Source organism: Dermochelys coriacea, chromosome 1, assembly GCF_009764565.3.
Source record: "Dermochelys coriacea isolate rDerCor1 chromosome 1, rDerCor1.pri.v4, whole genome shotgun sequence".
Taxonomy (NCBI): domain Eukaryota; kingdom Metazoa; phylum Chordata; order Testudines; family Dermochelyidae; genus Dermochelys; species Dermochelys coriacea.
Window position 1 is genome coordinate 252,604,161 of NC_050068.2, and position 26,044 is coordinate 252,630,204.

At 40.3% G+C, this 26,044-nt stretch overlaps 1 protein-coding gene across 6 annotated transcripts in view; it reads left to right on the forward strand.

The window, feature by feature from the left end:
* Window positions 1-12,893: 12,893 nt before the first annotated feature.
* STAB2 (stabilin 2) overlaps window positions 12,894-26,044 on the forward strand; it is a 134,289-nt gene continuing 121,138 nt past the window's right edge. For 2 of the 6 annotated variants that reach the window (XM_038391817.2, XM_043519369.1), the window contains exons 1-3: window positions 12,897-13,731; window positions 17,757-17,890; window positions 19,471-19,586. In XM_038391817.2, coding sequence (XP_038247745.1) covers window positions 13,648-13,731; window positions 17,757-17,890; window positions 19,471-19,586 — 334 coding nt within the window. In that variant the 5' untranslated portion in view covers window positions 12,897-13,647. Of the gene's footprint in view, window positions 13,732-17,756; window positions 17,891-19,470; window positions 19,587-26,044 lie in introns of those variants that run through there. The other 4 variants (XR_006282895.1, XM_043519367.1, XM_043519364.1 and 1 more) reach the window with 4 other exon arrangements.

Consider the following 26,044-nt stretch of genomic DNA (forward strand, 5'->3'; position numbering starts at 1 on the left):
TGGGTAACTTCACACTAGGCAAACAGCTAATGGTTCCTGAGAAATGCTACTGTGCCACAGTCAGACAAACAGGTGATTCTGACCAAATATTTTAAACATTTCATCGCTGATTGTCATTTTGTGTATTCTGATGTTTCGAAGTTGGCTTTCATATGGGGGTGACAGGACATAGGTAAAAACAGTTGAATTTTGGTCTAATCTGTTTGAGATGGGCAGCTGGAGCGAAAACAGGAGGAACTATTTCCTTGATGAGTATATAGCAAGATTTTTACAGCACTTATGGACAGAGGAAACTAATGAGTGTAATGAGTGTAAGTCAGTGTTAGGCATATAGTTATGTCTTTATACTCCAGGGGTGTAGGTATTAATTGAACACTGGCTATATTCAGAGAGAGCATACCTCTCCCAAGCCCTCCCACATGGAAATCTGCAGCACACAAATTAATTCAAGAAGTAGTTAGAGATTCTTTTTTTGGATTGAGAGTCTACAACTGGCATTTTCAGTCTAAGGCTTTGGTTTATATTCTGCTGCCATCTGGTGGTACTGTAATGAGTTACTGATTTGTACACTGCTTATGACATTCCATTAAATTTGGACTGTTTGGACTCATATGATTCAGAAAACAGTGAAAGCAAAGGAAGATTTCTGTAGACCCTGAGTGCTGGAAGACAGTAATCTCGGATTGCTGAAATCAACTCATTATAGACATGAACGTGCACATTTGGACAATGTTATCAGGGCTGGGGGAGGGAAGGCTTAAAGCTGAGTGAAGGTTGATTGCTTTACATCTTGACATGCATTTTAATTTTATTACTAGCAAATTATTAACTATACTAAACTAGCTTTAAGTCTGGCTTTTCAAAATGAAGAAGTTTAATATGTAAGAATACAAGCAATATGTCCACTAAAAATTGTAGCAAACTCTCTTCGCAGTCTAGCACGAGAAGAGAATTCAGCTGGATGTGCTGTTTACTAATACGTGCAATGGGGTATAACTCCTCAACTTTTGCTGCCCCTGGCATCCGCAGAAACTATAGTACTAAGGATAGAAAACACACCATACCGCAATCACTGCAGATTGGCAAAATTTTAGTTTTAATGGCATTCATTATACTACTGTTCTACCCTGGAATTATATAGATATGAGTGCAAAGTAATTACATCACAGTTATGGTCATATGTACAGCATTATTGATTCAATATCCATACAGAGTACAGGAATCTCATCCTACCTCATCCTAGACAGAACTAAGAAGTGCAAAAAGCATGCAAACAAAACCCCCTATCCTGAACTTTAATAAACCTCAAAGAAAATTTGCTTCAGGCTTTGGTCTTAGTGAGTTGAGTTCTTATTTTGTTTAAATGCACTGTTCGTTCCCAAGTTTCAAAATGGCTCTGGCGTTTACCAAACCAGGGGTTCTTACATTCCTACATTACACCAATAGGAAGAAGTTGGTTCAAACAAAGTTTACTTAAATTACTAGGTTACTTTGGTCACATGTATCAAGTGATTCATGATCTCAACACATGATAATTCTCATTCAAAATTCTGTGCAAAGTGCGTTCTCCCATGCTATTATACTATCAATCAAATATAAGCTTCAATAATTCCAATAAATACTATTGATACAAAATCACATGGTTTAAACCATCAAGATTTGTTGGCGTTGTGATATCTCTCCTGTTAAAGGTCCTATCAGGATGTGCTGAAGGGCCAGATTCTGTTGTGAATCTCCTGAGAGATGCAGCCCAGAAGGTGAAGAGCAGAGGGAGGAGGGACAAAGGTAGATGTATGCCATCTGGACTCCAGAGTCTAGCTTGTACCACCCTTCCCACTGCTGCATTGCAGCCCAGAATCCCTGTAGCCCCATGCCTTACAGATACTCCCATTTCTATCCTAACACCCTCTGCACTTGCCCTCTATACCAGAACTTGCAATGGCAGGCTAGGCAGCAAAGGTCTGCTTATGCTCTTGGGCTGGGGAAATTCTCTCCAGATCCTATTTACAGCTGCTATAAGCTCCTGTAGTGAGGGTATAATAGCAAGAGCTAGAAGTTGGTTCAGCCCTTAAGTCTTTTAAATAACCAGAAAGGCCAATATTACAAGGCAGTAAAGTATAACAGCCTGTGCTCTGGGTTGATTCATGGCACTGATTGTACATGGAGTTTGTGCTGTTTGTCCTCACTGGCATAGCTTCTCTTAATGTGCCTCCTAGCAAGCCCTCTCTGCTGTTGTCTCAGATAGAACTGCCTTTTGTTTACAATTTCACCAGCTGAGACTCTTGAGAACAAAACAGAAAGAATGAAAGAAAGAAAGCTGGAGAGGCCACTATGAGGATCTAATCTATGGCTAAGACCACCCCTTGACTGGCAGTCTGCATTGCTATCAGCTGTATGCATCATGAACACATTCTAGTTTAGATCAGCTGTCTGTGCCTTCTCCCTCATTAACATTGATAAAAGTGATGGCTTCTGTCAGACATGCAGCATTGCTCGGCATACCAGCTGCAGCTGTGTCGTAATGCATCGTATGGGCTTAGAGAATTAATTCGTTCTGATAGTCACAAAGTTTCAAAATGATACTGTCATAACCACACAATAAAAATTACACACCTCCTGAAATTCTCAGTAATACAAGCTCAGACCTTCTATAAGCTTATCAGCTAAAGCTTAGGTTTTTGACAGGTATGACATTGGAAGGATTTAACCTATCTTTATTGCAAAATATAGTCAATTAATTCTACTTTAATGTAAGCGGAACCAGAGAACACAATAGCAGTCAAAGTGCCATAGCAAGAAATATGGAGGTCCCCCTGTAAGAGAAACTGTAAGGGCCCCTTTCCATAAATAATATTTCATTACCAATTTAATCAAAGTATTCAGATAATGATGTGTAGAAATCCACAACTAGGAAGTGGCTGCAAATACCTTCAAAGCTAAACAAATAAATAAATAAAGTCCCTATCGTGTTTTACTCTAGCCAGTGAATAACTACTGAAAAAAAAGTATTATAAGTTTTCTTACCTTGTTTATGCTGAGTAATGTAGTGCTCAGTTGATGAATTCTTCTATTATGCCCTTGAAATCCAGCGTCTTGCAAATGTTACTTTCTATGGACAATGTAGCCAGTCCTACCAACGTTCTTGAGATGTGGTAGACCATATATACGTTTTTATTAACTTGAACTTAGAGAAACTTCTTTTTGCAGGTGCCATGGAGATTGGAGCTGTGAGGAATGCATCCGATGAAGTGAGCTGTAGCTCACGAAAGCTTATGCTCTAATAAATTTGTTAGTCTCTAAGGTGCCACAGGTACTCCTTTTCTTTTTACTCGTAGAGCAATACACATTTGGCTACAATCATGGACAAACCGCTCCTGAAAATGAGTCAAAGCCTCTCAAATGGATTCACAGGCTTCAGCAAAACACTAGAAAGACTCTGGAGTTCATGTACCAGGTCGTACTTGGCTACTGCCATCAGAACACATCGGAGCTGCTTCCAGGTTACTGCGCAATTTTTCCAATTCACTTGTTGGAAAAAGGTTTGCAGTGTTTTTCACATCACACAGGAATCCAAACACATTCATGTGCTCTCGCAATAATTTGACATGTTCTCCCAGCTTCATGAGAGCAGCATCTATAGCAATATTGAAGAAATCAAATTTAAATCTCTTTTTTGCATTGCCAATGACTTGAACCTCCGCTTCATAATTGAACAATTTCTTTTTTTCTGGGGACTTATGTTTCAGTTAGTTCCACAGGCACTGACATTTTTTCTGCTATCTGTTTAATAATGAACATGCCTCTTCAAATCCATTTTCACAATAATTCTGTATTTTGGTCCGAGTAGCTGCAATTAATTTACGGATGTTGTCAAGACCAAGCATTTTGTTTACAATATTAATTTTTAACAGTAAGTTGTGCCAAGTCACAAGTGCAACAATGAACCAAAATGAGGAGAGTTCATTTGCCAGTGATCTGGCTTCTGCATATACCCCATTATTTTTTGTCGTTTATCTCAATTTCAATAGTGCTGATTGTACACTCTGTGTCTGAAGCCACAGAGCTTTGACACTTTCAGTTTCACTCTCTCAACTTTTATTGGAGAGAGGCTTTAGTGTTGTTTTCACACAGGATTTCAGAACTGTCCACCTATTTGCTGAAGCTGAAAATATAGCGTATATTTGTAGAAGAACACTGAAAAAAGTTTTTGACCTGTTTGAGGAATTTGCTGCATCACTCAACACCAGATTTAAGGAATGGCATCCACAAGGAACAAAAAAATGCCTTTTTGTTCTTTTCAATTAAATGATCTTGCATACCTTGATGCTGTCCTCTCATGTTAGCTCCATTTTCATCTCCATGTCCCCTGCAATTACCAAATGTCATACCATATCTGGATAACTCCTGAAGTATCTCATCTGACAAAGACTTTCTGGTAGTTTCCTGCACATTCACAAATGATAGGAAGTGCTCTTCAATGTTGACTTCTGTCTTTGGATCTTAACATATTTCAAATGATAGATATTTGTTCCTTTTGACTGATATTAGATATGCAATCCAAAATAATGGAGTAATATTTCATCTTGTTTATGTTGTTAATAATTGTACCTGTTACCATTTGAAATAACTTCAAAATTATATCATTTTGTATTGTAGGGCTTAAGTAATGTCTTTCTTCTTTAGTGAAGAACCTTCTTACATGTTCCTTCATCACAGACTTAAATTTAGCATTTTACTCGACTTTCCATTTCCACACTCACTAAGTTTTTCCATGAATCCATGAAATGTTAGGTTCCATTCAGCTAAGTGAAGAACAATGGCCACAATTTTTTCAAATACACCTCACAAGTTTTGTCTCTCAGTTTTGAGCAATGATTCTGAAGTCTAGTCAATTGCAGATTCAGTTTTCAGTCATAGTTCCAATTATCTTCACTTCACCATATTTCCAATGTGAACATGGCTTTTCTCATGCGTTTCAGGAGTTTTCGGATATATTCATATTCCCAAAAACCACCATCAGTGAGACTGTGCTTATCAACACCAAATAATTTGCAGCAAAAAAAGAACACTGCATTCACATTACCTGAATATGACACACCATTGTTGTATATTTTCTTCATTTTTCAATTTTCTTACATAATTTTCTTCTGTAAACAGTCTTCTGTTGTGACTTGAGAAACTTTTCCCTTTAACGTGCAATGGTCCCTGTTTCACTATGGTTATTCTTGTTTTGTCATCTATGAATTTGGGCCATATTGAAGGATCACTGATGTTAAAAAGAGATATTGGAACTAGTGGAATATCTCTGAGTTGTGGCAATTCTCTTCCACTTCTTGTGATATAGTGGTATAACTGTCTGACATTTCTTACTCCTTATTTTCTTAATTCACCTCTAAGCTTTCTTCTTGATCAGTTTCCTGGACTGATTCTTCATTCAAAGGGGTGCCAGGAGTCAAAAACCTCTAAAGTGCACATTTATATCTCTTAATCTGCTCCTCTCTTTTTCTTTTTTCCTTCCTTTTCAATATAACATTACTTCTGGGGGAATTCTGTGCAAAAAAATAAAAAATTCTGAACCAAAAAATAAAAAATTCTGCACACAATATTTTAAAATTCTGCAAAATTCTGCATATTTTATTTGTCAAAATAACACAATATAATTACACCAGTTTCATTTATTTTTTGTAATTAATTTCAAAATACTTGTCAGCAAGTATGTCTGTAACAATACAGACAACAAAAAAAGATTAGGAAATGGGTTTTTTTACAAATAGATTCCTTATTAGGCATATTAATACAGAACTCTGAGTAAAAATTCATTTAAACTGCAACACAGAACCATATTTCCCACACACCTCAGAAGTAGTGGAAAAGTTTGGTGGAGTCAGGGGTAATGGAGGACCTGAGGAGAGGGAAGTAATTGCTGGGAAGGAGCCTGGGTGTGAACTTGGACGGTTGTTGGTTATAGGCAGGAAAAGTATGGAACAGGGGTTTTTTTGGTTGCGGGGGGGCAGGAAGGGATTGTTAGGAAGCTTCCCCCATGCAGACCCTGGCTGACCCCTAGCCTCTTCCATTCAGTCAGGCACATCTGCCCCTGTCCCCATGTGTCGCTGCACCCCCATGTGTCCTTGCACTACCTGTCCCCATGTGTCCCTCCATCCCCACTCAGTCACCCACTCCCCCCATCCCCATGTGGCCCTGCACCCTCTCCCCTGTCCCCATGTAGCCATGCTCCCCCTCCTCCTGTCCCCATATGTCCATGTGCCTCCACTCAGCCACCTCCCTTCCCCATGTGGCCCATCACCTCCTCCCTGCTGTGGCCCTGCACCTCCACTCCCATTCAGCCCCTGACCCAGTCTGTCATTCCCCACTAGCCCTTATGAACCCGTCTGTGACACTGAGGACCCCCATGTACCCCATGCTGTCTCCCCATATCCCATCTCCAGGCACTGCAAAGAAGGCATTACAGGATTTTTCTCTTCCCTAGCTGGCTGGGAGCAGTTGCTCTGTTCTAGCACCACAGTATCCTCTGGTGGACAAAAGGTGGAACTGCAGCAAATTTCCAGCAGAAGCTATTTTCCGTGCAAAAAATTAAAAATATTCACGGCACATTAATTATGCGTACATGCAGTGGCACAGAATTCCCCCTGGAGTAACCTTATGTACATTTTCTAAGCCTCCTGGCATCTTGTGGAACAAAGCCTGGCTGTAAACATTTTTAGAGCTAGAGGACAAAAATGGGAGTAAGGTGATGGATAGAGGCCACATCCAGCCTTCTCTCACATATACATGAGTACTCTCTTGATTGCTCTTTCCGATAATAATACAATAACAAGAAGACACTCAACTAAATTGAAAGGCAATACATATATTGAGTTGACAGTCCATTTTTTTAGGCTCCCACAGGGCAAGGGCTGTGAAGCCCTCACCCTCCCTGATCTAGTGATCTTGGTTGCATCTAATTTTAAACATGACTACCACCATGTAACAGGTACCTGCAACTGTAAAGCAGAAAAGCAAAAGTTCAGTCCCTGCCCTCCCAGCAAGGAATATACCATCTCTAAGGAACAGCATTTGGAAGGGGGCAGGGTGTTTCCCAACCAGTCATGGCTAGGGAATTTGCCATCTGTGTAGGGAACTCAGCGTATTTGTCTGAGGAGTTCAAGTAGGGTGTATCCTCTCTTATTTTGTTTACTTTACAACTGCAGTATCAGTTTCAGTGTGCAAAGGGCCATATAAGTACCAAGTATCCCATAATTGCACTACATTTAGTCTGCTCTGCACTAATCAAAATAACCATGAAACTGCTGATTGGATCTGGGGGCCTCTGCAGCTGCAGGGTGCACTGTGTGGGTTGCTACAGCACTGGGTAGCCAAATGACATGCTGTGGAACCTTAAAGCCAGAGCCAATGGAATCCTGTTAAAGCAGGTTCCTCACCTGATCTGCACTAAAACAAAGTCCACACACAGCACAGTACACTCATTCCCTTCCTGAAGGTCAGTTTTATTTACAAAAAAGCTGTTACAAATAGGATATACACAAAGTTCAGCTCAAGTGGGCCTTACTCCCACCCTCAACCTTGGTTCCTCATGTTCCTACTGAAGGACTGCTCAGCCCACACTCTTCGTCCTTACGAAAATGGCCACTCCCACCACCATTATATCTGAATGGGGTGATGAGCCAGTTACCACAGTGAGTCAGAAGAACTTTTTCTCAGCACAATTAACACCTGCTGACAGGATGGTGTGTTTCAGGCAAAAATTGTCAGTTTATTACACAGTGGTCATGAACAGTCATTCCAGTTTTTAATGGTTGTTCAGCAAGACCACATCTGTGCCCGTTTTCATTCATTTCCACATGGAGTTTTGTTCACATACTTGTTTGGGGAGTGGCTGTTCTTTGTATGGACATGTGTGTTTGCATGCAAAGTAGGGTATTTGTAAATAAATGAGAGTAGTCATTATTTGCTATTCATCACTCTCTGGTTTAAAAAGTTCCTGTTGCAAAAAGTTCAGGGAGTAAAACCAACATGCAAGGTACATAACCAATCAGACACCACAAATAATTCCACTCTTTATTTATTTTAGCTGCTTATCAAAGCTTCCTGCAGGTAGGTGAGTGCAGTTAGCAGAACTATATGTGTCTCATCTCCACCATTTTTCATTCTCTCTTGGCCTTGTATAAAGTTTCTAGTTGTGTCACTGTGTGAAGAAATGAAGTGCATCACACTGCTATTTTGGGTAGGATGTGCAATATGGGTAACATTTTCTAAAGGGCCCAAATGGATTAGGATTAGAAGCCTAAATCCCATTTCCATCTGAGTATAGGAAGAGTAGCTATCTGGAAATTAATGAGAGTTAGGCACTTAACCTGTTTAGGAGACTTTGAAAATCCCACTAGGTGCCTATCAGCATCTTTAGGCATCTAAGTGCTTTTGAGATTTTAGCTCTAAATCCCACTGAAAATCAATGGGGTTTAGGATTTTCACTTTTGAAAATATGATTTAGGCTCCTAAATCTTGTAGATGCTTTTGAAAATTGTACCCTGTCTCCTGTCCTTATTGTGCCCTCAGCCCTACCCTCGACAGTACCAGTGTGCAAGTGGGTCTGATGAAGGAATTACTGGGGGAGGTTCTATGGTCTGTGTTATGCAGAAGGTCAGACTAGATGCTAGACTACAAGCCTTAAAATCTATGAATCTATGAGTGAAAGGAGGCAGGTGGAACTTCCTCCCTATGCAAACAAGATGGCAGTGTCCTTCCATATCACACAGAACCACACTAGGACTTGAGTCCATCTAGTACACTTGTGCACACACCACATCACCAAGGGAGTTTTATCTGTGGGTTAGGAAGAATGGCAAAGTCCTAAAGCTAGTGAATGAGTAGGCTGCCATCAGCAGCATGTGTACGAGCTGGCAGGAATGCTCAGATTAGCATCAAAGTGTGGAGCCCCAGCCTTCCCCAAGTAAACCTATCCCATTTGTCAGATGATGTGCTAGGCTGCTTCTGTGCTGGGCATCACTGCACTGGCTGGGGCACGATTTAGCCCCATAGAGATAAAGAAATGAGCTACTAATTACTTTCCATTGCAGTCTAACATATTCCATGTGTAACCCCTGTGGAGCACAGTAGCTCACTATACAGTAAGAGACAATGGTGTTGAGTTATCCGGAGTAGGAGATGAGTAATTGAAGCAGTAAATGAAAATATTGTATTCTGACATGCAGGAGAGGGGGGAAAAGCAAGTCACATGAAAGAGGCTTTATTCCATCTGAGTGGCTACAAGAGGTGTTACACAGTAGATTACTGGCAGTTGACTAATGTTTTTGTCTTCATTTGCAGCACAGGAAAGGGATGTGCCTGATTTCCACTCCTCTTATCACTGCAGTGTCTGAAGTGACAACAGGGAACAAACCATGCTGACCTCCAATTGCTACAGTAGCTGGCATTTGGGAACGTTACTATGCAATGATATAGCCAGTCTTGAGCAAACCTGGGCACAACTCAGGTAACACTGCCACTTCCCAGATAGCCACTCTTCTCAGGGTTGCCAACACTGTATTTCATAAATAAGGGACTGTTCTCTTAGCATCCCTGCCCCACTCCTCCTCCCAATATTATTATTATCATTAATAAATTAATAAATAATAATTAATAAGCAGTACTCACCTACATTCACCAGTGGTATTTCTTGATGCTTTTCGAAACACTCAGCAACTCTTGACCTTGCTGTCCAGAGATGAAAAAGTAAGAGGCATACCTTGTAATAAGGGACTGTTGGCAACCCTATTTCCCATACTCAAGTCCTGGGCTGCTGTACGAGCTGCAGCTAGGTGCAGGCCTTTTGCTCCCAGATCTCCTGCTTATTTGGAGAATTGTCCCTCAAAAACATTTTCATGTGTTGGCCACAGTCAATAATGCAATATCATGGAATGTGACGGGAAAAGGAAGATTCCCAAGGCTCACACAGCTCCAGCATGAGCATGGGTCTGGAGGATTGAGACTAGGGGTCTCCTCCTAAACTCTCTGCCTGACAGCTGGAGTTTTTTCTTCAGGATGTGTTGCCTCCTCAACCTGTGGTTCGTTGGCCATGGAGGAACCCATCCCTTTAGCAGGACATCAGAGAGATGGCCTCCTGATCTTCTATACCCAAACAAGGACTGGACAAAATCTGGCCCTTAATCTGGCCCTTAATTCGTGATGTCTCTGGCTCAGACCAGACATGATCAATATTGCACACAGAAATGAAGCTATGTGGAAGAGCTTGACCTAACAAAGGAAAAATTATAGTCCTGAGGGCCACATGGCCATACGTGCCCTCAATATATACATTGTGAACTCTGGCTGCTGGCTTGTCTACATAAACAAGAACCAGTTTACTTTCCTCATTATGTAGCGGAAAGGAACAGGATCTGAAGAGTGCACAGGAAAGCTCTTGGCCCTGCCAGTTCACCAGCAACAATTTTTTGTTTTTAAAGAACTGAACTCTTTATGTAAACAATATAGAGTCCAAGCTGACAGGTGACAGCTTGGAGATTTATAGGCCAATCTATTTGTTTAATGATTTCAAACAGGATAAAGTCCATACACAGGCCATAATTTTGGCAACATTTAGTGTTCGGGTACAGTATGTCTAAAAAGATCAAGAAAACTGTTCAGCCAGAGCACCTGGAATCCCCAGTAGAGCGAAGAGGTGCGTGTGGTTACAACAGAGATAAATGGTCACCCAAAAGTGATACAGAAGAGAGCACTATTTCCAAGTACTGTATAGTGTCCCCTACAACATTAACTGAGCACCTTCAGCACAATCCAAGGGATATTCTTTTTAGAGAAACTATTGTATTATTCAACCTCATTTTTATCTGTGATAGTGTCATGTCTGCACCACAATATTTGCCTTTACATTATAACTGGAGTAGGGGGACCAGTGTGGATAACTTCAAGACCTGCCCAGAATGAACAGGAACAAAAACCGTTAAGGTTTAACACAGCTCCATTACTTTTCTGTTTTCCCTTGAAAGCCTGTGTTTCCTGCTTTCCTGTAAGCAGAACTACTGAAATACCACAGGTTTCAGAGTAGCAGCCGTGTTAGTCTGTATCCGCAAAAAGAAAAGGAGGACTTGTGGCACCTTAGAGACGAACAAATTTATTTGTTAGCTGTAGCTCACGAAAGCTTATGCTCAGATAAATTTGTTCGTCTCTAAGGTGCCACAAGTCCTCCTGTTCTTTCTGAAATACCATAGTGGAGTCTATTCTCCTACTGCTTCAGCCCTGGCAGAACCAAGCAGCAAAGGGAACTGCATGAGAGTCTGTTTCAGAGTAGCAGCCGTGTTAGTCTGTATTCGCAAAAAGAAAAGGAGTACTTGTGGCACCTTAGAGACTAACAAATTTATTAGAGCATAAGCTTTCGTGAGCTACAGCTCACTTCATCGGATGCATTTGGTGGAAAAAACAGAGGAGAGATTTATATACACACACACAGAGAACATGAAACAATGGGTTTATCATACACACTGTAAGGAGAGTGATCACTTAAGATAAGCCATCACCAGCAGCGGGGGGGGGGGGGGGGGGGGGGGGGGATAGAGGAGGAAAACCTTTCATGGTGACAAGCAAGGTAGGCTAATTCCAGCAGTTAACAAGAATATCAGAGGAACAGTGGGGGGTGGGGTGGGAGGGAGAAATACCATGGGGAAATAGTTTTACTTTGTGTAATGACTCATCCATTCCCAGTCTCTATTCAAGCCTAAGTTAATTGTATCCAGTTTGCAAATTAATTCCAATTCAGCAGTCTCTCGTTGGAGTCTGTTCTTGCCTGATTTACAGACAAATGTGCAGAGGCAAAACAACAGTGGATCTTTAGCTCCTCAGGAACCAGGCCCAGAACCATAGCTGTTTGTAATGAGAAATGGAAAGGCCTCTGACTTTGATGTCCTTTACATCCAGGTTTGTCTCTGCCATTTTTGAAAAACATGGCATCAAGTTTTTTTGTTTTGGTTTGGTTTGGTTTTTTTATTTGCAAAATAATATTTTAGCGAACCTGAAAGACAAAGACTTGAGAACTTGCAAATTGTCATGCTTTCTGCCTGCCTGGGAAGGACCCAACTATCTATTCTTCCTGCACCGAATGAAATATTTTCATGGCTATGGTGGCTGCAGCAGGACAGCCAGAAGTCCAGAGATTTCAGAGACAGTCTTGTGGGCCTGACAAATTCCCTCTCCTTAAAAGTCTTAAATCTAAAACCAAATACATGAGGTAAGGCAGATATGAACAGCATGGGAAGGCAGCAGGCACAATGTCTGTTGACTGATTAGTAGCAAGCAGTAACAAAATAATTAGCACCCAGGACAAAATGGGAATTGTGTACAGCTTACTTGACCAGCCCTTTATTCACAGCCCTCAGGTTGGGTTGAACAGAAGTGAGCTGCCTGTATGGGAGGAAGTTCAGACCTAGATTCAGGGTTTGGTTTATGGCCAATTTTGTATCAAATTTAAAATGAGTGGCCCCTAGTGGGTTTTTTTGTGGAAGAAAAACGGGAGATAAGAAGGAAAAAACAATATAGTTATGATCTGCATTTTTGCAAGTTAAATAAAAGAAGCCAGCTCAACTCTGCTGCTATCTGACTGCTTACTTCAGTAAAAGTACTAACTAGCATTAAACCAAAGGTTTGTCTTCCATGATATGGAGGAGTGCCTTGGACTTTCTGAAAACTTTAGAAGCATAATGAATTTATAAAGTCAAGCAATCAAAAATTGAGGCACCCAAAATCACGAGCTACTCTTGAAGACGTAGGTCATTGCCTCTGTGATTGAGAATGACTGGGCCCCATAACATTGAAAAAATTAAAAGGAGCTGAAAAACTTTGAAAACAGCGAGAAAGACAATTTCTTCTCTTCATTCTTCAAAATGTCCTTCATATAATTCTTTCGTATTATACACAGCTAAGTTGACTGAATTAATTTTCTTTGTACCAGTTCTAAAAGATTAGTCATAATGATGTAATGAAGCTTCAAAGAAGGTAAAAACAAAGGAGGGGGAAAAGTCCCTTCTTTTATCCAGCTAACCAAAGCTAGAAGATGCTGATTTGGCCACCTCAGATAATGTCTCTAACTTTGCTTAAAGAGCTACCGTTGGGGGATACACCCTTCTGTTTCAGGAACTGATAAGCCCAACTCTATAAAGTTTGCATTCTGCCTGACCCCATTCAAGTGATGGATGACAACAAGATCAACAGCTATTCCCAGCCTCAGTTCATGTCCACCTAAAAGAAAAAAAAATCTTCTCTCACCACAATTCAGTGTCCTTGGAATTGTGTTGTCAACAGCTACAGAGAGAGGGATCTGCAGAGCTGAGTCCTGTCAGGATATCCTGTCATTCAGTTAGGAAGGATTTATTCAGCTTTGCAGTGAAAACGTTCAGCAAAAGCCATGTATTTTGGTATTTTTCCTATGTAAGGGCAGGTTTCACGTGCTTTGTGGTTTAGCTCATTGCTTTCTTCAGGAAAAGGAGGGAAGTCACTTCAGTCTTTTCACTGGAATGTAGTAAAGTGGTAAGGCTACCAAAACTCTGATCATTTTCAGCCATAGCATTGTTACTCATGACTGAAGAGTTCTGAGGAAAAAAAAGTCAACAGTTTTTCATAATGGCAAAACATATGGTTGTTTTATTCCTTGTGTCTTCTTTGGTTGCAAATACCCTCTCTTCACCACCAAAACCCACAGATCAGGTAAGAAAAGTCTTATATTTTCTTTTGGATACATTTTTTAGATAACTATGTATTGTGTTTGTGGTATAGTACAGAAGGGTTCTGTAATTTTTTTCACATATACTGCATCTATTGGGTGGTGGGGGGACCCATTGCACTATCCATCAGTGCTTATGTGATGCTGTCTCCTGGATAAATAGATATCCCCAGCTGTTGTAAATTAGCATATCCCCATTGAAATCAATGGAGCTAATTATACCTGCTAACAATCTGGTCCATAAACTATGCCATAAATAGACCTATGCAAATAAATAAATAAATCTCCACATTGGTGAAACTGCCAAATGGATGATGTTTGATTATGATTCTCCAAAAGCAACAAATGAAAGTTATTACATTTTCTACTATATCAGAAGATAAAAACAGTTTTTTTTACCATAGCAAACAACACTCTTTATTCTCCACAAAAAGCTATTTTGACCAGGTGAAAAACAGTCCTGGAGAACTTGATAATGTTGAACGTGCGCAGAAAGTTGCAAACTTAACATGAGATTTGTATTCATTTCTGGAATTAATGTATATGCTGATGTGATAAAACCAGGGTGAAAATTTCCTGGAGTTATGGAATTTTACAAAAATGTGTTTTGTAACATACATTTAGGGAATGACAAGTGTTATTGTATTATAGATCTAACTATAGAAATGAGAACTGGTCAAAAAATTTTGTGTTCACTTGAATTACCTTAGTAGTTTGCTCACCTCTGGTCTAGCTTAAGGTGAACTGTCTAGATCCTTCAGCATTTACTCATGTATTTGTGTCGGTAGGACTACTCCTGGGAGTAAAGATTGATTAATTGATTAATGGTTTTGGATTAATGTGTCCTCACTAGTACAACTGGGGGAAAGGGTTTGAATAACCTATTAGAGGAATGAAAGAGATGTGGGGGAAGAGAGCGTTGAAAAAGGGACAACTCCCACTATCCCTCCTTTTTTAATTTTTCAGCTAGAAACATGTAAAAAAATTGCTCTGAGGTGTAAAAAAGTGGGGTTTTCCCCTCAATGTCTCTAACTTTTTCTTTTTACGTTTCTTCCCCTTTTTCAAATGGGAGGAGAGGGCAAGAAGGGACTGGAGAGAAAATGGGAATTTTCCAAATATTGCAAAACAAAAAATTCCAAAATTTTGAAAAACAAAACAATTTTATTTGAATTTTCTCATTTCAAAATCTATGAAAATTTTCATCAAAAATGAAATAATCCAATGTCTTAGTCCAGTTGTTTTTGCACTAACACTCCTGTTGAAAGTAGTTTGCTTGCATATTAAAAGTCCAAATCCTGATATCCTTGAGATGTTAAACTCTGATTGACTTTTCCTGAGCAACTTTGCAGATCAGCACCTAACAGCAAATTAAATTAAAAACACAAATGTTGAAATAAACAGTTCAGCAGGTACATCTAGCTCAGGGGCGTGCAAACTTTTTAGCCTTAGGGCCACATCAGGGTTCCAAAACTGTTTGGAGGGCTGGGTAGGGAAAGTTGTGGCTCCCCAAACAGCCTGGCCCCTGCCCCCTCCCACTTCCTGCCCCCTGACTGCCCCACTAAGAACCCCCGACCCATCCAACCCCCCCCACACTCCTTGTCCCCTGACCGCCCCCTCTTGGGACGCCCTGCCCCTAACCGTCCCCCCGGGACCCCACCCCCATACAACCTCCCCAGTCCCTGTCCCCTGTCAGCCCCAACCCTCTATCCACACCCCCGCCCCCTGACAGGCCCCCGGGACCCCACCCCCTATCCAACCCCCCACAAAGCTCCTTTCAGAATGCAGCCCTGCAAACATGGGTGGAGGACTCAGGAGGAGCAGGGGCAGCCGTGCAGCCAGAGAGAAGCAGCAGTTTCCCCTTCAAAGCGCCGCTTCTCTCTGGCCAGCTGCACAACCGCCCGGTGCTCCTCCTGGGTCCTCCGCCCGCGTTCGCCGCGCTCCTGCCACCTGCACCGCCCGCCTGCTCCCCTGTGGCTTCAGGTGAGCCTCCCTCCCTGTTCTCCCCTGCCCCCGCAGTGCAGCCCCCTCCCGCGCTGCCCGCACAGCGGCATCACTGCTGGGGAGGGGAGACAGCGGAGGAGAGGCCAGGGGCTAGCCTCCCCGCAGGGCCGGCTCTAGGTTTTTTGCTGCCTCAAGTTCCAAGAGCACAACTGCCCAAGCAAAAAACAAACAAACAAAAAAAGGGTGGCCAGAATGCCACCCCTGGAATTGTGCCGCCCCAAGCACGTGCTTGCTTTGCTGGTGCCTAGAGCCAGTGCTGCCGCTCCAGCCTGGAGCTCAGGGGCCGGGCAGGACGGTCCTGCAGGCCATAGTTTGCCCACCTCTGGTCTAGCTTAAGGTGAACTGTCTAGATCCTTCAGCATTTACTCATGTATTTGTATCGGTAGGACTTCACCTGGGAGTACAGATTGATTAATTGAGCATTTTGTTGTATTGTCCAAAGCTGACTTACTTGATTTAATAAGAAGTTTAAGTCCTTAGGTAATTGAGTGAGTTGTCTAATCAGAGTTACAACTGGTTTGAAAGGCTGTGTGTTTGAAACAAGACCATCAGACGCTTTGAAAGGTGTGCTATAGTGGCTAGAGGAGGGGGCAAGAAGGCAGATTCCTGAGTTCTGATCATGCCTGTATAGTTGACCCACTGTGTAGCCTTGAGCAAGTCACTCTCCGTTTCCACATTTCCATATGTAAAATATGAATACTTACCTCTCTCTTTTGTACGAGTGTTGCAAGGGTTAAAAGGGTAAATGCTTATGAAGTGTCTTAATGAAATATTTCCCTAATATTTAATATTAATATTAATCATGATTAATATTACTATTTTTCTACTTTTAAAAAATGAAATATTTGGGGGGGATTATTATACTTAATAAGCAGCTTTACGCTTAGAAAAATAGATAAACCACTATACTGAACAGTTTGCATTATATAAAGAAATCACAGGAGAAAATCTTAGTGCAAAAATCATGCCCTCAACTAAAATGTTAAAATTCGGAGGGGGGGCATTGCTTAGAGCTACAAGCATCTTCAGCTTTAATTGTCTGGACATACCAACTGTTTCTAAGGTTTTGTTGGGAGCATTTTAAGAGGTAGGTCAAACTAGAACCTTGAATCTGAACCTTTTCAAATTTTCATTTTCAGAGTGTTCAGATCCAAACTCGCATGGTTTCAGTTTCACATCAGATCCAAATCCAAAAGGTGTCTACCTTGCATTTCAGATGTGGACAAACATTTTGTCCACATCTCTCACGATTTCATGTCCATCTAATCCAAATCCAAAATATCATCCTGATTCATCCTTGAACTCAATTTTCGCCTAACCTAGGTCTAGATATTGCCTTCTTAGTCCATGTTGGGGAGGGGGTTGACAGAAGGTAAATATTTTTTTATGCAGAAACTGAACAGATCTCTCCCATCCAGTTGACTGAAATTGTACTACATTGCACAGGACATTTGTGGGGTTGTAAGATCTGGTTAGTGGGTAAACTAATATCAATTTCTCCAAACTTAGAAAATAATGGACCTCCTCCCTAGTTTGGAAATCTAACTGAGCTTTATAATTTAACACCCCATGCACTGAGGCGCTTTCACTGAGCTGTCTTTGGTTTCCATTTCAAACTTGCCAAACCAAGCATTTATTGATATCATATTCAGTACTATTGGCCAAAGATTTATCATGATCCCAGCAGGGATATGAGACATGGTGGTGGGAAATATAAGGAATCAGACTCTATAGTCTGTAGGGCTCCTCTGTAGAGAAGCCTGCCATTATATCATACTGATTGGCCCCACAACCTGTTTTAGGCCTGGGAGCAAGATAGCAAAACTGAAAAAGTGCACTGTAGCTACAGGAGAATGATGGGGCTGGGTGATTATGAAAATGTACCCATAATAAGACTATAAGAATTAAAGCAGGATTTCCCATTGACTCCAGGGAACAGTTAGGCTAACTGTGAGTGTTTTTGAAAATGCCACCCTAAGGATTTAAATCTATTTCTGGCTTTTTACAGGTGAAGAATAAATGTGATCAGAAGATGCTCATTACAACCAAAACCGAATGCCGATCTTGTTCTCTAAACCTTGAAATCCGGTGCCCCGCTGATTACAGTAAAATTACCAATGGATCTGGAATACGAGATTGCAGGTATTTCTTCTGTCACAATTATTCACTATAAATATTGTTCACCCTGAACCAGAAATTTTTAATCAGCATTAGAAATGACCTATGCCTTGTTAATCTGTAAAATATGTTCTTCATTGTCTTAACCCCACATTCAAGGTGTAGCACACATGACGTTTACAGAAAGGCTGCTTAAGCAGGTGGAAGCAAGGATTGCAGAATACACACTGCTTTATAGATCTGCATCCGATGAAGTGAGCTGTAGCTCACGAAAGCTTATGCTCTAATAAATTTGTTAGTCTCTAAGGTGCCACAAGTACTCCTTTTCTTTTTGCTTTATAGATGTCAACTTCTAGTTTTCCCTGGGGTGTGCTCCACCCCTTCTCTGCCCCAAGGCCCTGCCCTTGCTCTGTCTCTTCCTACCCCTGAGACCACCGCCTGCCCGCCACTAGCTGCTCTCTGCCTTCCCCCAACCCCCTTCCCAAGCCACCAAACAGCTGTTTGGCAGCAGCCAACAATCAGCTGTGGCTGGTGGGTGCTGAGCATCCACTTTTTTTTCCATGGGTGCTCCAGCCCCAGGGCCCCCATGGAGTCGGTGCCTATGCATGGCTTTGTGTACTGGGTTAGTGCTTTTCTTTAGTATGTGTTTGGTCTCTTTTACATCAAAAGAGGTGGAAAGTTTTTGGTTACTTTCATGCCTCATCTACTTCCTCCCATTTGAACAGCTATCACAGAAGCACTATGAAAGCGTTGAACCCACAGGTGCAATATTATTATTTGTATTACAGTAGTAATGGGGCTTAGAGGCCCCAACCAAAATTAAGGCCCTCTTGTGCTAGGCACTGTCCAAATATGTAGTGTGAGAATAGGCCTGAAGAGCTTACAATCTACAGATAGAGTTAATGTTCCTTTGAGTTCTCACTTAGGTCTGCCAAAAGATCTTTCAACAAGGAGTGTCAATGGATAGAACAAGACAGAAGGTGAAATCCTAGTCCCATCAAAGTCAATGGTAGTTTTGCCAATGACTCTGGATCTTGGATTTTATCCAGGATAGTTTATGTTCAGAGTTACTCCTGGATGAGATCTTGGGGAAGATGTAAGTATTGATATACATGACCTCTCAGTTTATCTCTATGAGTAGTATAGTAAAATCGTTCTCAGTTGTATTCTGTAGCATTTATTATGTGTTCCAGCTTGGATATGAAGTTTCCATTGTTAAATGCTGCATTCAGTTTTAGTCTCCCAAATCCTATGAGTCAAAAACTCAAATGTAGTTTTGAAAATTTTTCAGGGATATCCCTCCTAAATAATCTTGCCACCGTCCTTTATATACATACTAGACAACTGTGGAGTATCCAAACTACAGACAGGAAGAAGGACAGGCATATTGTACAAGAGAAATGGCTGCAAGGATGCTTTTGGACTTCAATAAACTATGGAAGGGAAATCCCATCTTTTACATGAAAAATAAAAAAAACAGAATTGTGAAGCTGTAATGTTTAAGTTCTGTTATCTGGCTTTAAAGAATGAAGAGGTTACAAACTTCATTTATCCCCACAGGAGATTTTAAATACTCTAAAATATCTGCAACTTCTTGTCTTCAGGTATTACCTTGAAATCAGGACTTACACTTTGTCTCTTCCTGGATGTCGGCATATCTGTATGAAGGAATTTCAACAACCTGAGTGCTGCCAGGGATATTGGGGCCCAGATTGTATGGGTAAACTCACTTTATTGACATAATATCTATGGATGTGTGACAATGATTTGTCTTTTCCTCTCAAACTATTTCCATGGTAAATTTTATTTAGTTTTGAAATATGTCAGGAGCAGTCAGCTCAGTAGAGCATCTTGTTTGGTGAGTGTACTTCAGAGTCTTACATCAAGTATGTAAGCTTTAAATAATGTAGGGCCAATATACCCGATGGATAGTCTACTCACCTAATGCCTATTACAGTATTGGATCTGCTGACATCCTATATCAGGATTCTGAGAAAGTGTGACATAGGGCTTTCTCATTTAATAGCCTACAGTTTTGGAATACTCCCATTCCTCACTGTTCACCAAAATACATTAGTGACATCTTTCTGAGGCTACATAATTCCTTTCCTATTTAAGTCAGGGTGATTCAGGGCCTGATCCAGCACCCATGCAGTTATACATTGGATAAATAGACAAAAAGAATGTTAACATATTATCATCTTCTATATAGGCAAAGATATGGTTTAAACAGTGACCATATTTACTGGAACCACAGTTCTAAAAACCCTACTCACAGCTAGATCTCTCCTTACAACACAGAGTGACAAGCCAACTTTTTAGTTATTGTCTTTTTTTTAATAAAGCATAGAATTCAGCCCAATGGTACAACAATTACAATAATACTTGATTAGTTTATATACTGCAATGTATTCTGTGACACCAAGTTATGGACTGCATGTGTTTTAGAGTATGGAAGAGTTCACTCAAAATAGAACAGTGTCAGAATTCATGCTAAAGGGATTCTGTAGTAAGTAGAGAGGCCCCCTTTTCCTTCTAATAAACATCCTGGCCAGAAAAAAAGGAACTCTGTATAAGAATCAAGGTCTAGGCATTGTTTCTGCTGTCACTTAAAGAAAAGTGCTATTTTCTTTCCTTATCTTAATCTGTTTAAGAACATACTGTATGTCTTAGAGTTTAGAGGAAAGCAGTTCCTTCCTAAAACTAGAAGAAAAATCCCTGACTAAGAACATACTTCATCTTTTGTATTTCATGGTGATGACAAAATAAGCTCTTAAATAGCACTTCTATTTCCTTAAATGATAGACCACATTGGAGCAACTGGTGTTCTTCTGATCTTCCCTCATACGCTGCAGGATTCCAGTACTGCAAACCTTCCACGCAAGAGAGCCACACTCCAGTTCCCTTTTAAGTGGACTACAGAATATTGAATGCAAACACAAACCATCACGAAATATCAGGCTATTGACAGCAAGGAGGCTCTGCCCAAATTGTTGGGAGGTGATGGGGTTCAGCAAATAGGCTGGAATAAATTCCTTTTTCAGAAGAATTTATGCATTCTTAAAAGCCTAACAAGACCAGAACTAATATTTTCAAAAATGAGCAAGCCCCTATCCATGTCTGATTTTCAAAGTTGCTGAGCACCCAGAAGCTTTCAGTGAAGCCACTTACCTAAATATGGACCTAGAATCTTAACTTGCAGCAGTCCATGTTTGTAAATCTTGGCCTAGTGTTTTAAGATCACAGCTAGAATGCCTGCTGCATTTGAGTGTACATTAAATTACAACTGACATGAGACCCTTTTTATTGAGCATTCCAAACATGCTTCAGTAAACTTCAATTAAAATCAATATCATTTCAGAGCTTCATAGATTTTTAAGCCTTCTGGGGACTATTATGATTATCTAGTCTGGCCTCCTGCATAGCACAGAAATATTATCATCCTAATTTCTCAGTTGTGCAACTGAGGCACAAAGAGATCAAGGGCCAGATTTACAAAGGTATTTAGGTGCCTGAAGACACAGATTTGACTTTGACTTGACTATAGTGGGAACTGGATGCCTAACTGGATTAGGTACTTTTGAAAATCCCATTAGGCACCCATCTGCATCTTTAAGCACCTAAATACCTTTGAGAATTGGGCCTTAAGTGACATGGTCAAGGTCACACAACCAGTCAGTAGCAGAATGAGGCACTCAGCCTGAGGTCTCCTAGGTCCTAGTCCAGAGCCTAACCTCTAGATCATCTTTCTTTTGAACCTCCCTCCCTCTGACTTGCTCCCTCTCTCTGACTAGCATCAATCACCCGCTCCCTCCTGCAGCCATTCAGATTTTTAATCAGTATCTGGCAGATATCAAGGCCACCTACTCTGCTCAGTATTTAGAAAACACTGAAAACTAAGGTTTGTCACATAGCCAGTTGACACAGTCATCAGAAGCATAAAAGCAAAGGACATGGAATAAAAGTTAGGGAAATATGCTCCAGAAAGTAGAGATCATATATAGGACCCAATACAGATGCCCAGCATTTAGCTTTTTCTCTAAGTTTTAGTTACATGAACTATTTATTACTACTGTCATATGGATTCTTAAGAATTTTATTTGCTGTACAAATTTAAGTGAAAAATCAAAACAGATTAGGAAAATGTATAATATGTAGCTAATAATCAAATTCAAGTGGAAGGACATACGATGTTTCCTAAAGGGCTGGCAACATTAAGTCTATTCTGCTCTTGCGTGTGTAATACAAAAGGAAAATGGAAAACAGAGTAAAGATAATTGTTTTAATTAATTAAACTGTATGAGGCAAGAAAATTTATGTATTTAAATGTTTTTCTATAAAGAAAAAGCTCTGACTATAAAGCAGTATTGCTGGCCAAAAACTTGGGGGGAAAAAATTCATAGAAACTCTGACAGATTCAGAAGTATTTCCCATCCTGTTATGTTTTCAGGTGATCTGGTTTTGTTTTCTGAATTTTCAGTGGATTTTTTTTAAGAACAGAATTTTTCAATTTCAAAATCAGAAAACTTCAAAAATTGAATGTTCCAATTTAAAAAAAATCCAAAGATTTTTTAAAAATGGGTGCCTAAAATTAGGCTCCTACATCTATAACCTGATTCTAAAAGGTGTTGAGCTCCCGGCCATTTCTAGTCTTATGCTTAAACCATTAGATAGACCAGACACACTCTTTTGGTGGGTTAAACTGAAAAACATAGCTTTCTTATCATTTCTTGAAAGATACACTGAACATAAAGAAAAAGCTTGATTCTCCACTTCATTTACATCAGTTTTATGCCGGCCTGACTACAATGAAGTCATTAGATATATTCTAGTGTAAAACTGGTATAGGGACTGGGGAATCTGACCGTGACCTTCTGGAATATAGTGATCAAGCAGAAGTGCTCTATCTGTCTAGCTAAAGTTGTAGAACAATACAATAATTTGCTGATAAAGGACTGGCTATGGTAGTATCAAAACAAGAGGCAAGAGTGGAAGTGATGTCAAAGGGAAATGGAATGAAATCAGCAGCTAAAGAATTATTATGTCCGCCATTTTTAATATGTTTTACCAGAATTTTGTACTTACTATATAAATCCTGAGTTCTTCTCATTATTTCATTTGCTAGCCTTGCACATTTAACAAAGGCACTAATGCAGGCAATGAGTTAAAACAACAAACTGTTCTCCATGCACCCCACAGATTAGCTGATTTGTATCATCATTAGCCCTAAGGATAATTTTTATCTGTGACCTAATGTCTTGAAAACATTTAGAAGCTCCATGAGGACATTGATGCTAACATGTATTTATTGCTCTCCTTGTCCCCACTTATCTCATCTCAGATCTTAATACAACATTGTGATTTCAATGCATTCAAGGTACATTGGACTGAAAATTATATCTGTTACAGACTGATTCATCGAAGAAGTGTATATAAAGTCAATAGCTCTCCCTGGATTACTGACTCATCTTTAAGGGATAGATTAGTATGCAGCCAAAGTGTTCACAGAAATAATGTGTATGCATGGGCACATCCACTTATTTGCTCACTGCTCAGATCACTTGCAATTCACCCTTGTGCAGAGGCACAGTACAAGGCTTCCAGATCCCTTAAACTCTTGAAGTCAAGATTAAATTAGACATAAGTGGTGCATAAATCGTGTGCTGGCTCTCTGCACGGGGTAAATATTTCACCTCCCGCTGCACAGAACTAGGGCTGGCTGGAACACAATTCCATTTCAGGAAAAACATTAAAGTTTCAAAATTTGTGTTTTGTTCTGCATCGGAACAAAAATGAGACCTTTCAAGAGTGAGCCACCTCAGAATTTGGGGCAGGAATTAGAACCCAGGTCCCTTTCTCAATCTCTCTTGTTGGAGCTGTTCCCCTTTGTATAGATAATTAAATATTGAGCCAGAGAAAGAGACAAAAACAGATAGAACAGGAACTTCGGTCACTTCCATCCTAATGGCCCGCTATTCTGGGGTGGGTTTTGCCCACTTTCCTCTCCCGGCCCCACACCCCAGATTTCCGTTCTGGACCCACAAAACCCCATCCCCCTTGCCAATTTTTGACCAGTTTTACACAGACCCAACACAAGACCCTCTCAACTATTTACATCCAGTAGTGAAGCAGGGGTGCTATAAATGGAGCAGCATGTAATGGGGTCTTGTCTCCTCTACAAATTACCCTAGTGAGGCTCAGCGCTGGCATGGTTTGCAGCAGATTGGAGAAGGGGCCACAAGCACCACAGTGATGTAGAGGAACTTATAGAATAGTTGCTGTTGAGAGGCTGCATTTAGATCTAGTCATAAAATCAGGGAGGTTTCTGTGAAAAATTTCAACAAAAACAAAAAAACTAAAAATCTAAATTTGTATGCAAAATTTTTATTTTTGTTGATGAAAATTTGAATATTGAAATATTTCGATTGGAAATGCTGTCATGATGCCTCATGCTCCCATTCTCTATAGGTTGGGCTTCTTGGTCAGACTAATCCTCCTATGATACGCCATGGTCACCCCTCATGGCAAAGGGAGGTAGTCATGGATGATGTAGTTCTACTGGGAAGCCTGGGCAATAGAAGAGAATGGAGACAGCAGGTAGCCAAACTTCAGTTCCCATGAGGCACTGTGACAGCATATCTGAATATTTCAGTTTTCAGGCTTTCAGTTTTTCAATGAAAAATCAAAATTTTCCATGGAAAGCAGATACTTATTTAGGAAAAAAGTCATTTAAATGAAAACCCAATTTTCTGCCAAGGAGAGGTTTGACAGAGCATTTTCAATCAGCCCCAATTGCATCACAGCCCAGCCTGACCATGAGATGACAGGGCAAACTCCATTCCCAGCACAAGGCCATTTTCTTAGGCTTTATGCAGGGAGAGATGGATTTTACCCACAGTACAGTGGATGCGAAAAATTAAAAATAAAATAGCAATATGGAAACTGTACAGAACAAGAAATTTATTTTCTAAGTAACCGTTTTATTTATAGTAACAAATTGAAGTAAATATAACAATGTTGGACTATGATGTTCTAGCTGAGCTAATAAGTTTTTTCCATCTATACCTTCTATGATTCCTTGAAATTTTATTCAGTGAATGTTTACTTTCCCCAAAGGGTCAAAGCATTCCGTCTGTTCTAGAAAACATTGACTTTTCACCTCTCAGTACACCAGTCGGAATAATGGCCAAGACTTTCAAAAATATGAGCCTAAAGTATAGACAATTTGAAACATGCCCAGGTTTTCAGAAGACTTGAGCAGCCAAGAGCTCCCATTCACATCAGCACTTGTGAAATCGGATCCCTTAAGCCCCAATCCTGCAAACACATGCAGACATGCTTAACTTTACTTCCATGGGTAACCCCAAACGACTCACAATGGTAAAATTAAGCACGGGTGTATGTGTTTGCCAGATTAGGGCCTTATCCAGGTGTATGAATATGGATATAGAAGTTTAACTTTGGCCAAGAATTTCTAACTGAAAGTTAATCTTCTATATCCAAATTCAAGCATCTAAATAAACAAGCTGATTAGCAAAACTGCAGAGTTCTTGAAAATCTGGTCCATTTTGAGTTGTCTGAATAGTGATTCAGGAGCCTAACTTGAGGGTTCTATTTTTGAAAATCACAAAATATTAAACAAACTCCATGCTGATCTTGTGTTTTCAGAAAATTCTTGTATACATTAGTCCATAAATTTGAGATTGTGTTGAATTAGAGAATCCTAAAGAGTAAAGATGAAAAATAGCTATTATGTCATCTTGTCTACCTCTGTGCCAATGCAGGACTGGTCCTTATAGGATATTTTCTAGAGCTCTGTCCAATCTACAATATATGATGTTTTTACTATGCTGTATGGAAAAGACTCTCTCTTCAAATACGATCATTAAGTGTAATTTTTAATGACTGACCCTCTGGATGCTGCAAATGCTGTAATAAAATGACTACTATAGCAATTTCTAGGTTGCCTATCAATCCTTTGACTAAAACAAGAACTTTAAATTCAAATTCAAAAAAGTGTGATTACATTTTTTTTTCTTTTCTATTCATTTTCATGGAGGTCTGCCCCTCCACATTCTATCTGGCCAAACCAGAGGAAAAAGTGTTAGAAATCTCATTGTTCTCACAAGATTTCTAGTCCAGCATAGTCAATCCTGACTCCATTCAAGTCCATGGGAC